Source organism: Salmo trutta, chromosome 30, assembly GCF_901001165.1.
Source record: "Salmo trutta chromosome 30, fSalTru1.1, whole genome shotgun sequence".
Classification (NCBI taxonomy): domain Eukaryota; kingdom Metazoa; phylum Chordata; class Actinopteri; order Salmoniformes; family Salmonidae; genus Salmo; species Salmo trutta.
Window position 1 is genome coordinate 36,652,320 of NC_042986.1, and position 14,062 is coordinate 36,666,381.

General features: G+C 45.7%; 1 protein-coding gene across 6 annotated transcripts in view; it reads right to left on the reverse strand.

Moving 5' to 3' along the window:
• Positions 1 to 14,062, reverse strand: part of LOC115168595 (extracellular sulfatase Sulf-2) — a 127,196-nt gene that overhangs the window by 6,656 nt on the left and 106,478 nt on the right. For 3 of the 6 annotated variants that reach the window (XM_029724008.1, XM_029724009.1, XM_029724006.1), the window contains exons 8-19: positions 13,702 to 13,830; positions 12,121 to 12,177; positions 11,423 to 11,558; positions 8,109 to 8,346; positions 6,823 to 7,081; positions 6,159 to 6,288; positions 5,163 to 5,257; positions 4,649 to 4,708; positions 4,276 to 4,439; positions 4,053 to 4,195; positions 2,590 to 2,713; positions 2,097 to 2,130 (exon numbers count right to left, since the gene is read on the reverse strand). In XM_029724008.1, coding sequence (XP_029579868.1) covers positions 2,097 to 2,130; positions 2,590 to 2,713; positions 4,053 to 4,195; positions 4,276 to 4,439; positions 4,649 to 4,708; positions 5,163 to 5,257; positions 6,159 to 6,288; positions 6,823 to 7,081; positions 8,109 to 8,346; positions 11,423 to 11,558; positions 12,121 to 12,177; positions 13,702 to 13,830 — 1,569 coding nt within the window. Of the gene's footprint in view, positions 1 to 2,096; positions 2,131 to 2,589; positions 2,714 to 4,052; positions 4,196 to 4,275; positions 4,440 to 4,648; positions 4,709 to 5,162; positions 5,258 to 6,158; positions 6,289 to 6,789; positions 7,082 to 8,108; positions 8,347 to 11,422; positions 11,559 to 12,120; positions 12,178 to 13,701; positions 13,831 to 14,062 lie in introns of all 6 variants that reach the window. The other 3 variants (XM_029724011.1, XM_029724010.1, XM_029724007.1) reach the window with 2 other exon arrangements.

Below are 14,062 nucleotides of genomic sequence, written 5' to 3' on the forward strand. Positions count from 1 at the left end.
AAGGAGTGTAGAGACAGTGAAGCATACACTGAGTACTCCCCAGGGTTACACTGAGTACTCCCCAGGGTTACACTGAGTACTCCCCAGGGTTACACTGAGTACTCCCCAGGGTTACACTGAGTACTCCCCAGGGTTAGAAAAGTGCTCAGTGCAAAGGAAAAACAAGAGAGAAAGAAAGAAAGAAAGAAAGAAGGAAAGAGAGAGAGAGAGAGAGAGAGAGAGAGAGAGAGAGAGAAAGAGAGGAGAGAAAGAGAACACCAAAAACACACTCAATCGCACGTCCAGCACTGGAGGCTGCTGAAGGGAGGACGGCTCATAATAATGGCCGGATCGGAGCAAATGGAATGACATCAAACACAGAGGAAACCATGTGTTTGATGTATTTTATAACATTCCATTGATGCCGCTCCAGCCATTACCACGAGACCGTTCTCCCCAAAAAGGAGCCACCAACCTCCTGTGATGTCCACACGTCGCCCCACACGTCGCCCCACACGTCGCCCCATATACACAAAGTGTTGTGTATTCTGCCAACGTATTCTAGGCCAAGTAGATAGTCAACTATCTTTTAGGAATGTTTATATTCGTTTTATATAAACTCAGCAAAAAAGAAACGTCCCTTTTTCAGAACCCTGTCTTTAAAGATAATTCGTAAAAATCCAAATAACTTCACAGATCTTCATTGTAAAGGGTTTAAACACTGTTTCCCATGCTTGTTCAATGAACCATAAACAATTAATGAACATGCACCTGTGGAAAGGTCGTTTTAAGACACTAACAGCTTACAGACGGTAGGCAATTAAGGTCACAGTTATGACAACTTAGGAAACTATAGAGGCCTTTCTACTGACTCTGAAAAACACCAAAAGAAAGATGCCCAGGGTCCCTGCTCATCTGCGTGAATGTGCCTTTGGCATGCTGCAAGGAGGCATGAGGACTGCAGATGTGGCCAGGGCAATAAATTGCAATGTCCGTACTGTGAGACGCCTAAGACAGCGCTACAGGGAGACAAGACGGACAGCTGATCGTCCTCACAGTGGCAGACCACGTGTAACAACAGCTGCACAGCATCGGTACATCCGAACATCACACCTGTGGGACAGGTACAGGATGGCAACAACAACTGCCCGAGTTACACTAGGAACGCACAATCTCTCCATAAGTCCTCAGACTGTCCGCAATAGGATGAGAGAGGCTGGACTGAGGGCTTGTAGGCCTGTTGTAAGGCAGGTCCTCACCAGACATCACCGGCAACAACGTCGCCTATGGGCACAAACCCACTGTCACTGGACCAGACAGGACTGGCAAAAAGTGCTCTTCCCTGACGAGTCGCGGTTTTGTCTCACCAGGGGTGATGGTCAGTTTTGCCTGTACTCTTATGCGGGATCAATTTGGAGGTGGAGGGTCCGTCATGGTCTGGGGCGGTGTGTCACAGCATCATCGGACTGAGCTTGTTGTCATTGCAGGCAATCTCAATGCTGTGCGTTACAGGGAAGACATCCTCCTCCCTCATGTGGTACCCTTCCTGCAGGCTCATCCTGACATGACCCTCCAGCATGACAATGCCACCAGGCATACTGCTCGTTCTGTGCGTGATTTCCTGCAAGACAGGAATGTCAGTGTTCTGCAATGGCCAGTGAAGAGCCCGGATCTCAATCCCATTGAGCACATCTGGGACCTGTTGGATCGGAGGGTGGGGGCTAGGCCATTCCCCCCAGAAATGTCTGGGAACTTGCAGGTGCCTTGGTGGAAGAGTGGGGTAATATCTCACAGCAAGAACGGGCAAATCTGGTGCAGTCCATGAGGAGGACATGCACTGCAGTACTTAATGCAGCTGGTGGCCACACCAGATACTGACTGTTACTTTTGATTTTGACCCCCCCCCTCCCCCTTTGATCAGGGACACATTATTCCATTTCTGTTCAGTTTATGTCTCAGTTGTTGAATCTTATGTTCATACAAATATTTACACACGTTAAGTTTGCTGAAAATAAATGCAGTTGACAGTGTGAGGTTTCTTTTTTTCCTGAGTTTAGTACTAATACCTAATAAACAGTTAAGTGCAGAGTGGTGTTTATGTCAATGAGTAAAGATACCTGTATTCATCAAAGCTGCTTCGCTCTTTACCTCCTGAAGAAGAGACAATAGCAGTGGTTAGAGTATATAGGAACAGATTCCTATCAATTAAGGCATAGAGACCTAGTTAAGCCATGTAGGTGTAACTCTGTGTTGAAGGAGGCTTTTAAACGGGTTAGAAAGAGCAGTTGTTTAAAACGCAAAATGGTTTCTGAAAAAAAATAAAAACATAAAGCGGCTTTCAACTGAATTGACCTTAATTAAAAGGAACAAAACTCATTCCAGAGCGAGTGGTTGTAATCGTTTAAGATGCAGTAATAGAATTGATACATGAGTGGTATTGCATGGTGAAAACAAGAACACAAAGCAAGGCAGGACTTGTGTTTGGTGGAGAGGATGATGGTGATGAGGATAGCAAACAGAGATCATTCTTCTGTAGTGACAACCCACAACAACCTGAGATTGTATGTGTATGTGTATGTGTATGTGTGTGTGTGTGTTACAGGAACTCACCCAGCTCCAGGTTGCGGGTACGGGGGTTGCACTGCTTGTGGCCCTTGCAGCTGCGGAGCTCCATGAGTTGAACGTGGAGCTGGTTTAGGACGGTTCGGTCCAGCGTGTTCACAGCATTCATCAGCTACACGGACAGACAGAGATAAAGAGAGAGACAGAGAGACAGAGAGACAGAGAGGAATAATGCTGGTCTTCATAATATTTGCACATGAATTCATAAGACCATCTCCAGCTGTTATACAATAGATCGTTTTCAGTGTGCCATCTTGAAGACACGGCTCTAACATGACTAGTATAGAATGTTGTAGTGTCATGTTAATGGGGTTCTAACATGACTGTTATAGAATGTTGTAGTGTCATGTTAATGGGGCTCTAACATGACTGTTATAGAATGTTGTAGTGTCATGTTAATGGGGCTCTAACATGACTGTTATAGAATGTTGTAGTGTCATGTTAATGGGGTTCTAACATGACTGTTATAGAATGTTGTAGTGTCATGTTAATGGGGCTCTAACATGACTGTTATAGAATGTTGTAGTGTCATGTTAATGGGGTTCTAACATGACTGTTATAGAATGTTGTAGTGTCATGTTAATGGGGCTCTAACATGACTGTAATATAATGTTGTAGTATCATGTTAATGGGGCTCTAACAGTCATATAACAGTCATGCTAGAGCCCCATTAACATGACACTACAACATTCTATAACAGTCATGTTAGAACCCCATTAACATGACACTACAACATTCTATAACAGTCATGTTAGAGCCCCATTAACATGACACTACAACATTCTATAACAGTCATGTTAGAACCCCATTAACATGACACTACAACATTCTATAACAGTCATGTTAGAGCCCCATTAACATGACACTACAACATTCTATAACAGTCATGTTAGAGCCCCATTAACATGACACTACAACATTCTATAACAGTCATGTTAGAGCCCCATTAACATGACACTACAACATTCTATAACAGTCATGTTAGAACCCCATTAACATGACACTACAACATTCTATAACAGTCATGTTAGAGCCCCATTAACATGACACTACAACATTCTATAACAGTCATGTTAGAGCCCCATTAACATGACACTACAACATTCTATAACAGTCATGTTAGAACACCATTAACATGACACTACAACATTCTATAACAGTCATGTTAGAGCCCCATTAACATGACACTACAACATTCTATAACAGTCATGTTAGAGCCCCATTAACATGACACTACAACATTCTATAACAGTCATGTTAGAACCCCATTAACATGACACTACAACATTCTATAACAGTCATGTTAAAACACCATTAACATGACATTGGGGATATTTAAATAATGCTATGTAATTAGATGTCTAGAATCAGAACGATATTCTAAATGTATTACTCTGTTAAATACCATCTTTACAGAGGAGTGAGTGATAGCGGTGAGGAGGAGCACTGACCTGGTAGGGATCTGTGTTGAGGTCAAAGTACTCCAGGAAGCCAGTCGCAAACTCACAGAACAGGAAGTTGTGAGTTTCGTTGATGGTCCTCACGCACCAGTAGGTGTTGTTGTTGGCACTGGTGCAGGCACAGAATGGACCCACTGCAGAGAGAGAGAATAGTTGGTGCTAGTGTGTGTACGTGAGTGCTAGTGTGTGTGCGTGTGTGTGTACAGGGTCTTACTTGTCCAGAAGGGGGCGGTCTGCCAGTGCTGGTTATCGTGGGTGAAGCAGGTGAGACCAGGCATGCTACAGGTGTCGTTGTTCCTCAGACGTTTCAGCAGTTTCCTCATCTTCTTTCTCCTCTTCTGGTCCTTCAGCAGCCACGCCTTGTTATCCTGACCCTTCCTGATGACATCACACATGCACACACACACACACACACACACACACACATTACACAGTGACACAATGAAATAGTCACACATACATACATACATACAGTATATTGTAGATATACAATCATTACACATAGAGTTCATAAGAACACCTAGAGTTCACATCTCTTTCTTATAGGAAGGACACACATGATAAACAACACAAACCCAGCCCCTTACCTGAATGGGTGAATGCTGCTTCCTTTGTGCCTAAGCTTACTCTTGTACTTAGACTGGTAGCTGAAACACACACAGATATTCACATTATCAGCATTTATGATGAATATCTGCAGGGAGAACCACAGGGGGTTTGAAGAAAAGCTATTTGAGTGGTAAAGTCACTGTAATGTAATGCTGGCGTTTAGTGTGTGGGTGTTGGTAAGAAATCAGTTGAGCAATGTAAACTGTGGATTGAGAAGAGGAGAGAAGAGGGGAGGAGATGAGAGGAGAGGGGAGGAGATGAGAGGGGAGGATAGGAGAGGAGAAGGGAGCAGAGGGGAGGGGAGGAGAGGGGAGGAGAGGAGGGAAAAGGAGAGGGGAGGGAAGGAGAGGGGAAAAGATGATAGGAGAGGAGAGAAGTGGGGAAGGGAGGGGAGGAGAGGAGAGGTGAGGATAGGAGAGGAGAGGAGAGGATAGGAGAGGAGAGGAGAGGATAGGAGAGGAGAGAGGACGGGAGGAGATGTTCTCTCTTTACATGTAGCGAAGACAGTCACACTCCTCTGGGCGGGCCTTCTTCAGGTGACCCCTGACCTCTCTCAGGTTCTTGATCTTGGTCTGCAGGGTCTCAATCTGAGAGAGAGGCAGGACATTAGATTAGACAGAGAAATGTCACAACACAATGATGTGGTCTTCTACAGCCGAGTTGTTAGAGCATGGCACTTGCAAAGCTAAGGTAGTGGATTCGAGTCCCAGTACCACCCGTTCAACGAATTCATAATTACACAATCAATGATTTCATTAGCAGCTATTGATTGTCATTACACAAATCCCTGTGAGCACTGAAGATCAACTGCATTGAGAAATAAAGCATAATTGTTTTGTGGTCATATGTGAGTTATGTGAGTGGCTGAGAAGACTGGCCTCGTGGTCTATATGAGTTATGTGAGTGGCTGAGAAGACTGGCCTCGTGGTCTATATGGGTTATGTGAGTGGCTGAGAAGACTGGCCTCGTGGTCTATATGGGTTATGTGAGTGGCTGAGAAGACTGGCCTCGTGGTCTATATGGGTTATGTGAGTGGCTGAGAAGACTGACCTCGTGGTCTATATGGGTTATGTGAGTGGCTGAGAAGACTGGCCTCGTGGTCTATATGGGTTATGTGAGTGGCTGAGAAGACTGGCCTCGTGGTCTATATGGGTTATGTGAGTGGCTGATAAGACTGGCCTCGTGGTCTATATGGGTTATGTGAGTGGCTGAGAAGACTGACCTACCTCATGGTCGATATGGGTTATGTGAGTGGCTGAGAAGACTGGCCTCGTGGTCTATATGGGTTATGTGAGTGGCTGAGAAGACTGACCTCATGGTCTATATGGGTTATGTGAGTGGCTGAGAAGACTTCCCTCATGGTCGATATGGGTTATGTGAGTGGCTGAGAAGACTTCCCTCATGGTCGATATGGGTTATGTGAGTGGCTGAGAAGACTGACCTCATGGTCGATATGGGTTATGTGAGTGGCTAAGAAGACTGGCCTACCTCGTGGTCGATGTGGAGTTTGTGGTCCTTCCAGGCCTGCACAGACTTATAGATCCCTGTGTCACACTTCACTGTGTCATCGGCCAGGATGGAGCACCTGAGGACAGGACACAGTGAGCATTTAGCCCAGCTAACAACACAAGAATGTAGTATTAACAACACATTCAAACATGCAGTTTTAAAGCTGAAATATGTAACTTTAAGTTTAGTTTTTGCTTATTTACTTTTGGTTTTGTACACCATCTTCAAACAGCTGAAAATACAAATTTGGGGGTATGGAAAATATATTTCACAGCAGTTTAAATTGTACAATAATGCTCTACATCACATGAGTCAAATTCGTTCCACGGAGGGCAGAGTGTCTGCAGGGTTTTGCTCCTCCCTTGTACTTGATTGATGAATCAAGGTCACTAATTAGTAAGGAGCTCCCCTCACCTGGTTGTCTAGAGCTTATTATATATCATTGAAAGGAAAAACCGAATACGGGAAACCCTTCTCTACACTTAACTTTTTATGTTAAGTTAGGTGAACTATTCGAATTTTAGCAACCAGGAAATGGCGGAGGGATTTCGGCATAGTACACTTTCAACACATTCAACATGCAGTACTAACACAGTACAAACACACCCACCCATCCACATAGAACCTCAACACACTCCCTGACCTGTGTGTGACTTTGATGTCAGAAGGTTCTATAGCCAGACTGTTGCTGCTAGTCCTGGGACTGATGGTGAACCCCATGCCACTGAAGTCGTCCTCAGTGTCGTCGCGTGGCCCCGGGGCCCCAGCCTCGCTGAGGTTCCTGGGGGCCAGTACAGGCTGGTAGCCATCCCCCAAGTTTACAGCATACAGATCCCCTCCTATCTCCATCTCCACGGAGCGGGCAGAACGATTACGGGCGTAGCTCTTGACGGCCTTCATCTCTGTCAGGAAGAGAGCAGGGTGAGTTAGTGGAGGGATTTCTACATAGTATTTAAGCCCCATCAGGTCCTATGAGACTGTAAAGGCACAATGTGTAGAAATCACTCTGCCATTTCCTGGTTGCCAACATTTTATCATGTTCACCTAATTTCATTTTATGTGACGAAACAAACAAGGCATTGTGTAGAGCAGGGTTATTTAAATACTACCCTAAGAGGTCCGGAGTACTGCAGGTTTTCTGTTCTACCTGATAATTAATTGCACCCACCTGGTATCCCAGGTCTAAATCAGTCCCTTATTAGAGGGGAACAATGCAACAAACTAACTGTGCAACTGGCTTCGATGTCCGGATTAGAATTTGAGGGGTGTAGAGAAACATTGTACAATCTCTACGCCCCCAAATTCAAATCCGGACATCGAAGCCAGGTCCACAGTTAGTTTGTTTCATTGTTCCCCTTTTCAAAAACCAAAAATATTGTATTTTCAGCTGTTTGAAACTGGTGTGCAAAACCGAAAATAAAAAAGACCGAAAATATTAACTTCAGCACAGGATGCATAGAAATAGAGCACGTAGAATGAATCTACCGCTTATCAGACTTACTTTCAATGAGAATCAGAGATCTACAACTCACATTTCTCCCACAGTTACATACTGAACCTTTAAATTATAGCTGTGAGTGAAGTTGTCATTGTCTCCACAGGGTGGCTCCCACACACCACATCAGTGATGAGACGTGAGCTACACTGCATTCATGCAGTGAGGAACATTTTGTAAAGCAGAATTTAGTGTGCTTGCATGAGAAGTGCGTGATCAGAGTGTTTGTGTACAGTATGAGTGGCAGAAGTGATCAGAGGGTTTGTGTACAGTATGAGTGGCAGAAGTGATCAGAGGGTTTGTGTATTGTACAGTATGAGTGTCAGAAGTGATCAGAGGGTTTGTGTACAGTATGAGTGTCAGAAGTGATCAGAGTGTTTGTGTACAGTATGAGTGAATGTGAGAGTGAAAAATATGTGCCACATTCCACCTACTCTTCTTGGAAAGCAACTTTTTCTTCTTGAAGGCACTGAGTCTGAAGCTAGAGAACTGGTCACAATTGCAGCCTTCGGGCTCTGTGTTGCGCTCTGCGTTGTGCTCTGCTTTGCGCTGGGGGTAAAATCGGGACCTGATGTTGGCAGGGCCCTCCTTCCATTCTGCAGACATGCTGGCCATGCCCTTACACTTATACAGCCTCAGTTTCCCTGTAGCATCATCAACACACTGCCACTTCTGCAGGGAGAGAAGAGAGGGGGACAGGGGTTAACACTGAGAAAAAAACATTGTATTTTTAAATGCACACACGCACGCGCACACACACACACACACAAACACACATGCCAGCACACACAGGCACACAGACACAAACAGGCACAATCATAATTAACACCTTATTTGTACCTTCTGACTATGTTCATTACAGTAAAATGATATTTTCATCTGATTGGAACACCATGCTTCTGCAGGTGAAATTACTCGCTGGTGGAAACAAGCGGCGCCATGCAGATGCAAATTAACTTCCACTACCCTGTCTGTGATGTTGCTTCAAATGCAATTAACAGGCGATGACAAACCATGGAGGAGAGGAGAGGAGAGAGGAGAGAGGAGAGGAGAGAGGAGAGGTGAGAGGAGAGGAGAGGAGAGGAGAGGGGGAGGAGGCGGCAGGAGGGGACAGGAGGGGAGAGGAGAGGAGAGGAGAGGAGAGGAGAGAGGAGAGGTGAGAGGAGAGGAGAGGAGAGGAGAGGAGAGGAGAGGGGGAGGAGGCGGCAGGAGGGGACAGGAGGGGAGAGGAGAGGAGAGGAGAGGAGAGGAGAGGAGAGGAGAGGAGAGGGGAGGAGGGGACAGGAGGGGAAAGGAGAGGAGTAGAGGGGCAAAGGGAGAAGAGATGAGAGGAGGGGCGAGGGGAGAAAAGAGGAGAAGAGAGGAGGGGAGGGGAGGAGGGGAGAGGAGGAGAGAAGACGGGAGAGGAGGAGAGAAGAGCAGTGAGTAGAGGAGAAGAGAAGAGAGGAGAGGAGAGGAGGGGCAAAGGGAGAAGAGATGAGAGGAGGGGCGAGGGGAGAAGAGAGGAGAGGCATGGGGAGAGGAGAGACCCTCTAATGAAGTGTTTGACTCTTCCTCTTCTCATTTCTGCTCCCACACAATCCCGTTACGTCATAATTAATAGGCAGATACAGTACTGTAGTGTAAACAGACAGAGCACAGAGCAGGACTGCTGCAGTCTTACAATTATACAGATTCTGTTGACACTTTCTCTGTCATGTGTTTTTTAATTAACATATTTGATGTCAGATGGAGAAAAAAGAGTATAGGTGTCAGAGGAAATCCATCAGGATTCAAGAGAGAAAGTTACTGACAGAGGAAATCCATCAGGACCCAAGAGTAAGTTACTGACAGATGAAATCCATCAGGATCCAAGAGAGAAAGTTACTAACAGAGGAAATCCATTAGGATTCAAGAGAAAGTTACTGACAGAGGAAATCCATCAGGATCCAGGAGAGAAAGTTACTGACAGAGGAAATCCATCAGGATCCAAGAGAGAAAGTTACTGACAGAGGAAATCCATCAGGATCCAAGAGGGAAAGTTACTGACAGAGGAAATCCATCAGGATCCAAGAGAGAAAGTTACTGACAGAGGAAATCCATCAGGATCCAAGAGAGAAAGTTACTGACAGATGAAATCCATCAGGATCCAAGAGGGAAAGTTACTGACAGAGGAAATCCACCAGGATCCAAGAGAGAAAGTTACTGACAGAGGAAATCCATCAGGATCCAAGAGAGAAAGTTACTGACAGATGAAATCCATCAGGATCCAAGAGGGAAAGTTACTGACAGAGGAAATCCATCAGGATCCAAGAGAGAAAGTTACTGACAGAGGAAATCCATCAGGATCCAAGAGAAAGTTACTGACAGAGGAAATCCACCAGGATCCAGAGGGGAGGCTCTCTTGTTCAGATATTGGTAAGTGGAAAAGTTACTGACAGAGGAAATCCATCAGGATCCAAGAGAGAAAGTTACTGACAGTGAAAAATGCCTTTAGAGACAGGAACAAAAAGCTGAGAGATAGAGGGAGATTGCTTGGTTGGATTCAGAGATCCCTTGGGGACTCTACTATTCAATGGTCAATCTTGTTAAGAAATATCTGAGTTCTTAAAGTTGCAGGTGTGTTTGATTTGACAGCTAGAGAACTGTCACACTCTCTCCCCCACTGTCCTTCATTAGCAAGATGGGATGGAGTGTGTCTGTGCGTGTCCTGGGGGACAGAGCTATGGCAACAGACCTCACTCAAAGCCTAATCACCTGAAACACAGCTGTTTGGTTTCAAAGAAAGGTCGTCCTGAGAGATAAAAGCACCTCAGTAAGTCCTGTCTATCCTGTCTAAACCCACAGTGAGAAACCAACCTGCAGGGGATTCTCCTCTCCTCTCCTCTCCTCTCCTCTCCTCTCCTCTCCTCTCCTCTCCTCTCCTCTCCTCTCCTCTCCTCTCCTCTCCTCTCCACCAGAACAGAACACAGCAGCTCATTCTCTTTTTATAGCAGCAGGTGATCAAGAGGGTACAGAGCCTTTTTAATTACATTCTCAGACACACCAATTTACTGCACTTTACTTATAAAAGTGAGACGCAAAGATGAGAGACGGATGGAGTGACTAATCAAGTGTTGTATTTTCAGTGTTGGCTGTTATGCTTGTACATTTGCTTCAGGGGCGAACATTCATCTACCGTGATTTCCAGACTATTGAGCACACCTGAATATAAGCCGCACCAACTGAATTTTAAAAAAAGTATTATTTTGAACATAAATAAGCCGCACATGTCTATAAGCCGCAGGTGCCTACCGGTACATTGAAACAAATGAACTTTACACAGGCTTTAACGAAACACGGCTTGTGTAGCAAAAATAAATAGGCTTTAACGAAACACGGCTTGTAACAAAAATAAATAGGCTTTAACGAAACACGGCTTGTAACAAAAAAGAAAAAATTAGCAGTAAACAGTAGCCTACCAAGAAAGTCATTGGTCACTATCTTCCTCCTCCTGTGCACTGAAACCACTGAAGTCATCTCCTTTCAAAAAAAATTGATAGCGGGAAAAATCCATATATTAGCCGCGTCATTGTTTAAGCCGCGAGGTTCAAAGCTGGGAAAAAAATTGCGGCTTATAGTCCGGAAATTACGGTAATTGTGTGCAACTGTGAATTTGATTGTTAATTGAAGTATGACTGTGTTTGTGCGTGCGTGTGTGCATGCTTGATTTTCTGTGTGTGTGTGTATATGTGGGAGTGTTTGTGCTTGGGTCTTCCTGGCTGCCTACCTGTCCCAGCTGTTGGCAGGGTGTCTGGTACTCTGTTCTCTGACACAGGTCCTTGACCCGCTGGTACTTAGGCAGGAAGTTCTCCTCCTGGGCCACGTCCTTCCCTGAAGACGCATCACGCATGTGGAGCAACTTCCTGTGGACACACACACACACACACACGAACGAAACACACAGTCATGGAACTATACACCAGGTTGTTAGGGTCCTGCATGCTGATTAGCAGTGACAATATATCCCATAAACCACAGCTTCTCAGGCATTATCACTTACATGATGCAGCTAATGACATTAGCAGAGGTTGCATTGCCAGATATGGGTTTGATATCAAGTATCTGTTGGGTAATATTAAGGCAAGAAAGACATGAAATAATGAGGCATTGAGCACTGTGACCTCTCTACTTCATCTCCCACCACACACTCAGCTGAATGTAACCAGATGATTTAATGGGCACACAGACAGAGACATGAATAAATAGACTGCGGTATCGTTATGTAAAACAGTGGCTGGTCCAGCGGTAATGCCGCAGCCTCCACCAAATGTACTGTATCTAAGATGTCGGCATAGGTTCAAATCCAGCCTGCTGCCCTGTCCCCATTGTCATTGACACAATCTCTCTTCAATAATGTCAGAAAATACCCTTAAAAATATATATAACAAAACTGAAGAAACAGTGAGATGATATCCTGTGACTCACCCTCTTTCCACCAGGAACGAGTCTCTCCACACCTTCCCCTTCTTATTCACCTGGAACCTGACAACCAGGAGTGATAAAGACAGACCCATCAGCCGTCTCCTTCATTGACCAGGTACTACAGTCAGAACACCATGTAACACTTGAGGAAATTAGAATTCCTACACTACGTAGAGCGACAGCCTCCAGTGATGATAAAATGCAACAGGTAGTGAGGGAGATAAGAAAAAAGCCCTGGGTCAATCTGAGAGGATAAACAATCGATAGCACACTTCAGGTGTTCTTTTGGATGAGGACAGGAAAAAATAAAGTGATCGAACGTAGAAGAAGAATAAAGTGGAATAAATGGGTCTCTTCCCTGAGTACTCTGACCTTCTCCTGGCCTGCTGCTCAGATATGAGTTATTGATCCATCGGCCTACAGTGCTGCTCCCTCTCTCCCCCTTTCTCTCTCCCTCTCTCCTCCCTCCCCCTTTCTCTCTCTCTCTCTCTCTCTCTCTCCTCCTCCCAGCACAACTCTGCTCTCCTCCATCCCACCCCTCGACCTCCTCTCTTCCCCACAGCCTCTCCGTCTATCCCCACAGCCTCTCCGTCAATCCCCACAGCCTCCCATCAGGCCAGCCAGCTAGCCTCCCCTGCCTGCGGAATTTCACAGCTATCTCTCTCTGATTACAGCTGGGAAAGAGAAGAGAATCCCCCAACACACACACACACACACACACACACACACACACACACACACACACACACACACACACACACACACACACACACACACACACACACACACACACACACACACACACACACACACACACACACCCACACACCCACACACCCACACACCCACACACAAACACACCCCTCCTTCCCCAATTTCATTCTCCTGTGGTGAAAGCTCTTCCTTCACCTAGTGGCATTGGCAGGCAGGCAGGCAGACAGGCAGACAGACGGACGGACGGACAGACAGACAGACAGGCCAGCTCCTGGAGTTATTACTTCAGTGTCTTGGAGGGATGGAGAAGGATTATTTATTTTCTTTGATATCTTTTTTTTCTTCCGTTAACGATGGTAATATCCAGGCTGGGCAGGAGGAAGAGGTGTCGCTGGGATGTGGATGTGATCTCAACTGATGTCATGGTAACCTGGCAGACTGAGCCAGGTTCAAAGATTGGTGCGGTGCCACAGTTTTGAGGAAAAGTCATTGGTCAAACCCAGGTGTTAGATTGGGCTCTTTGGAAGTAATTTTTACCAGAGTAGAGCAGGAACCCTGAGGGAACTCAAACCTGTCAGTGGCCTGTGCCAATGTACGACTCATATTCAATAGAACCACCCAGAGCAGGGGTCTTAAAATCCTGTTTGGTTTTCCTGTTCTACCTGATCATTCTGGCACCCACCTGGTGTCCTAAATCAGTGCCTGATTAGAGGGGAATCATTTAAAAAGCAGTGGAACTGGCTTCCATGTCCAGAGTTGAATTTAAGGGACCTAGAGGATATGCAGTTACTTCTGTCAGTGATCTATGGCCTGCCAACATACAGAATACACATAGTTATGGGCAGGAATTGATCATTTTCTGCTCCATACCTGTTGACTGGCCTCTCTATGTCCAGCAGTTTGAGGATGGACTTGCCGTCCATGTCCGGCGGGACGTCCATGCCAGCGATGTCCAGGATGGTGGGCGCCAGGTCAATGTTCAGCACCATGTGAGGGTTGCTATGGAGACGCAGGGAGAGACAAGGGGACAAGGTTATTACGGCGTGTGTCAGATGGTATCTGGTTGGTTAACGTCAGCTGATGAGAGAGAGGGATGGAGAGCGAGAGAGTGAGAGATGGGAGAGACCGAGAAACAGAGAGAGAGAGAGAGAAAGAGAGAGAGAGAGAGAGAGATGGAAGAGAGAGAATCCCCATACTTTAATGAAGACAGCTTCTCCATCCTGGGGGGGGG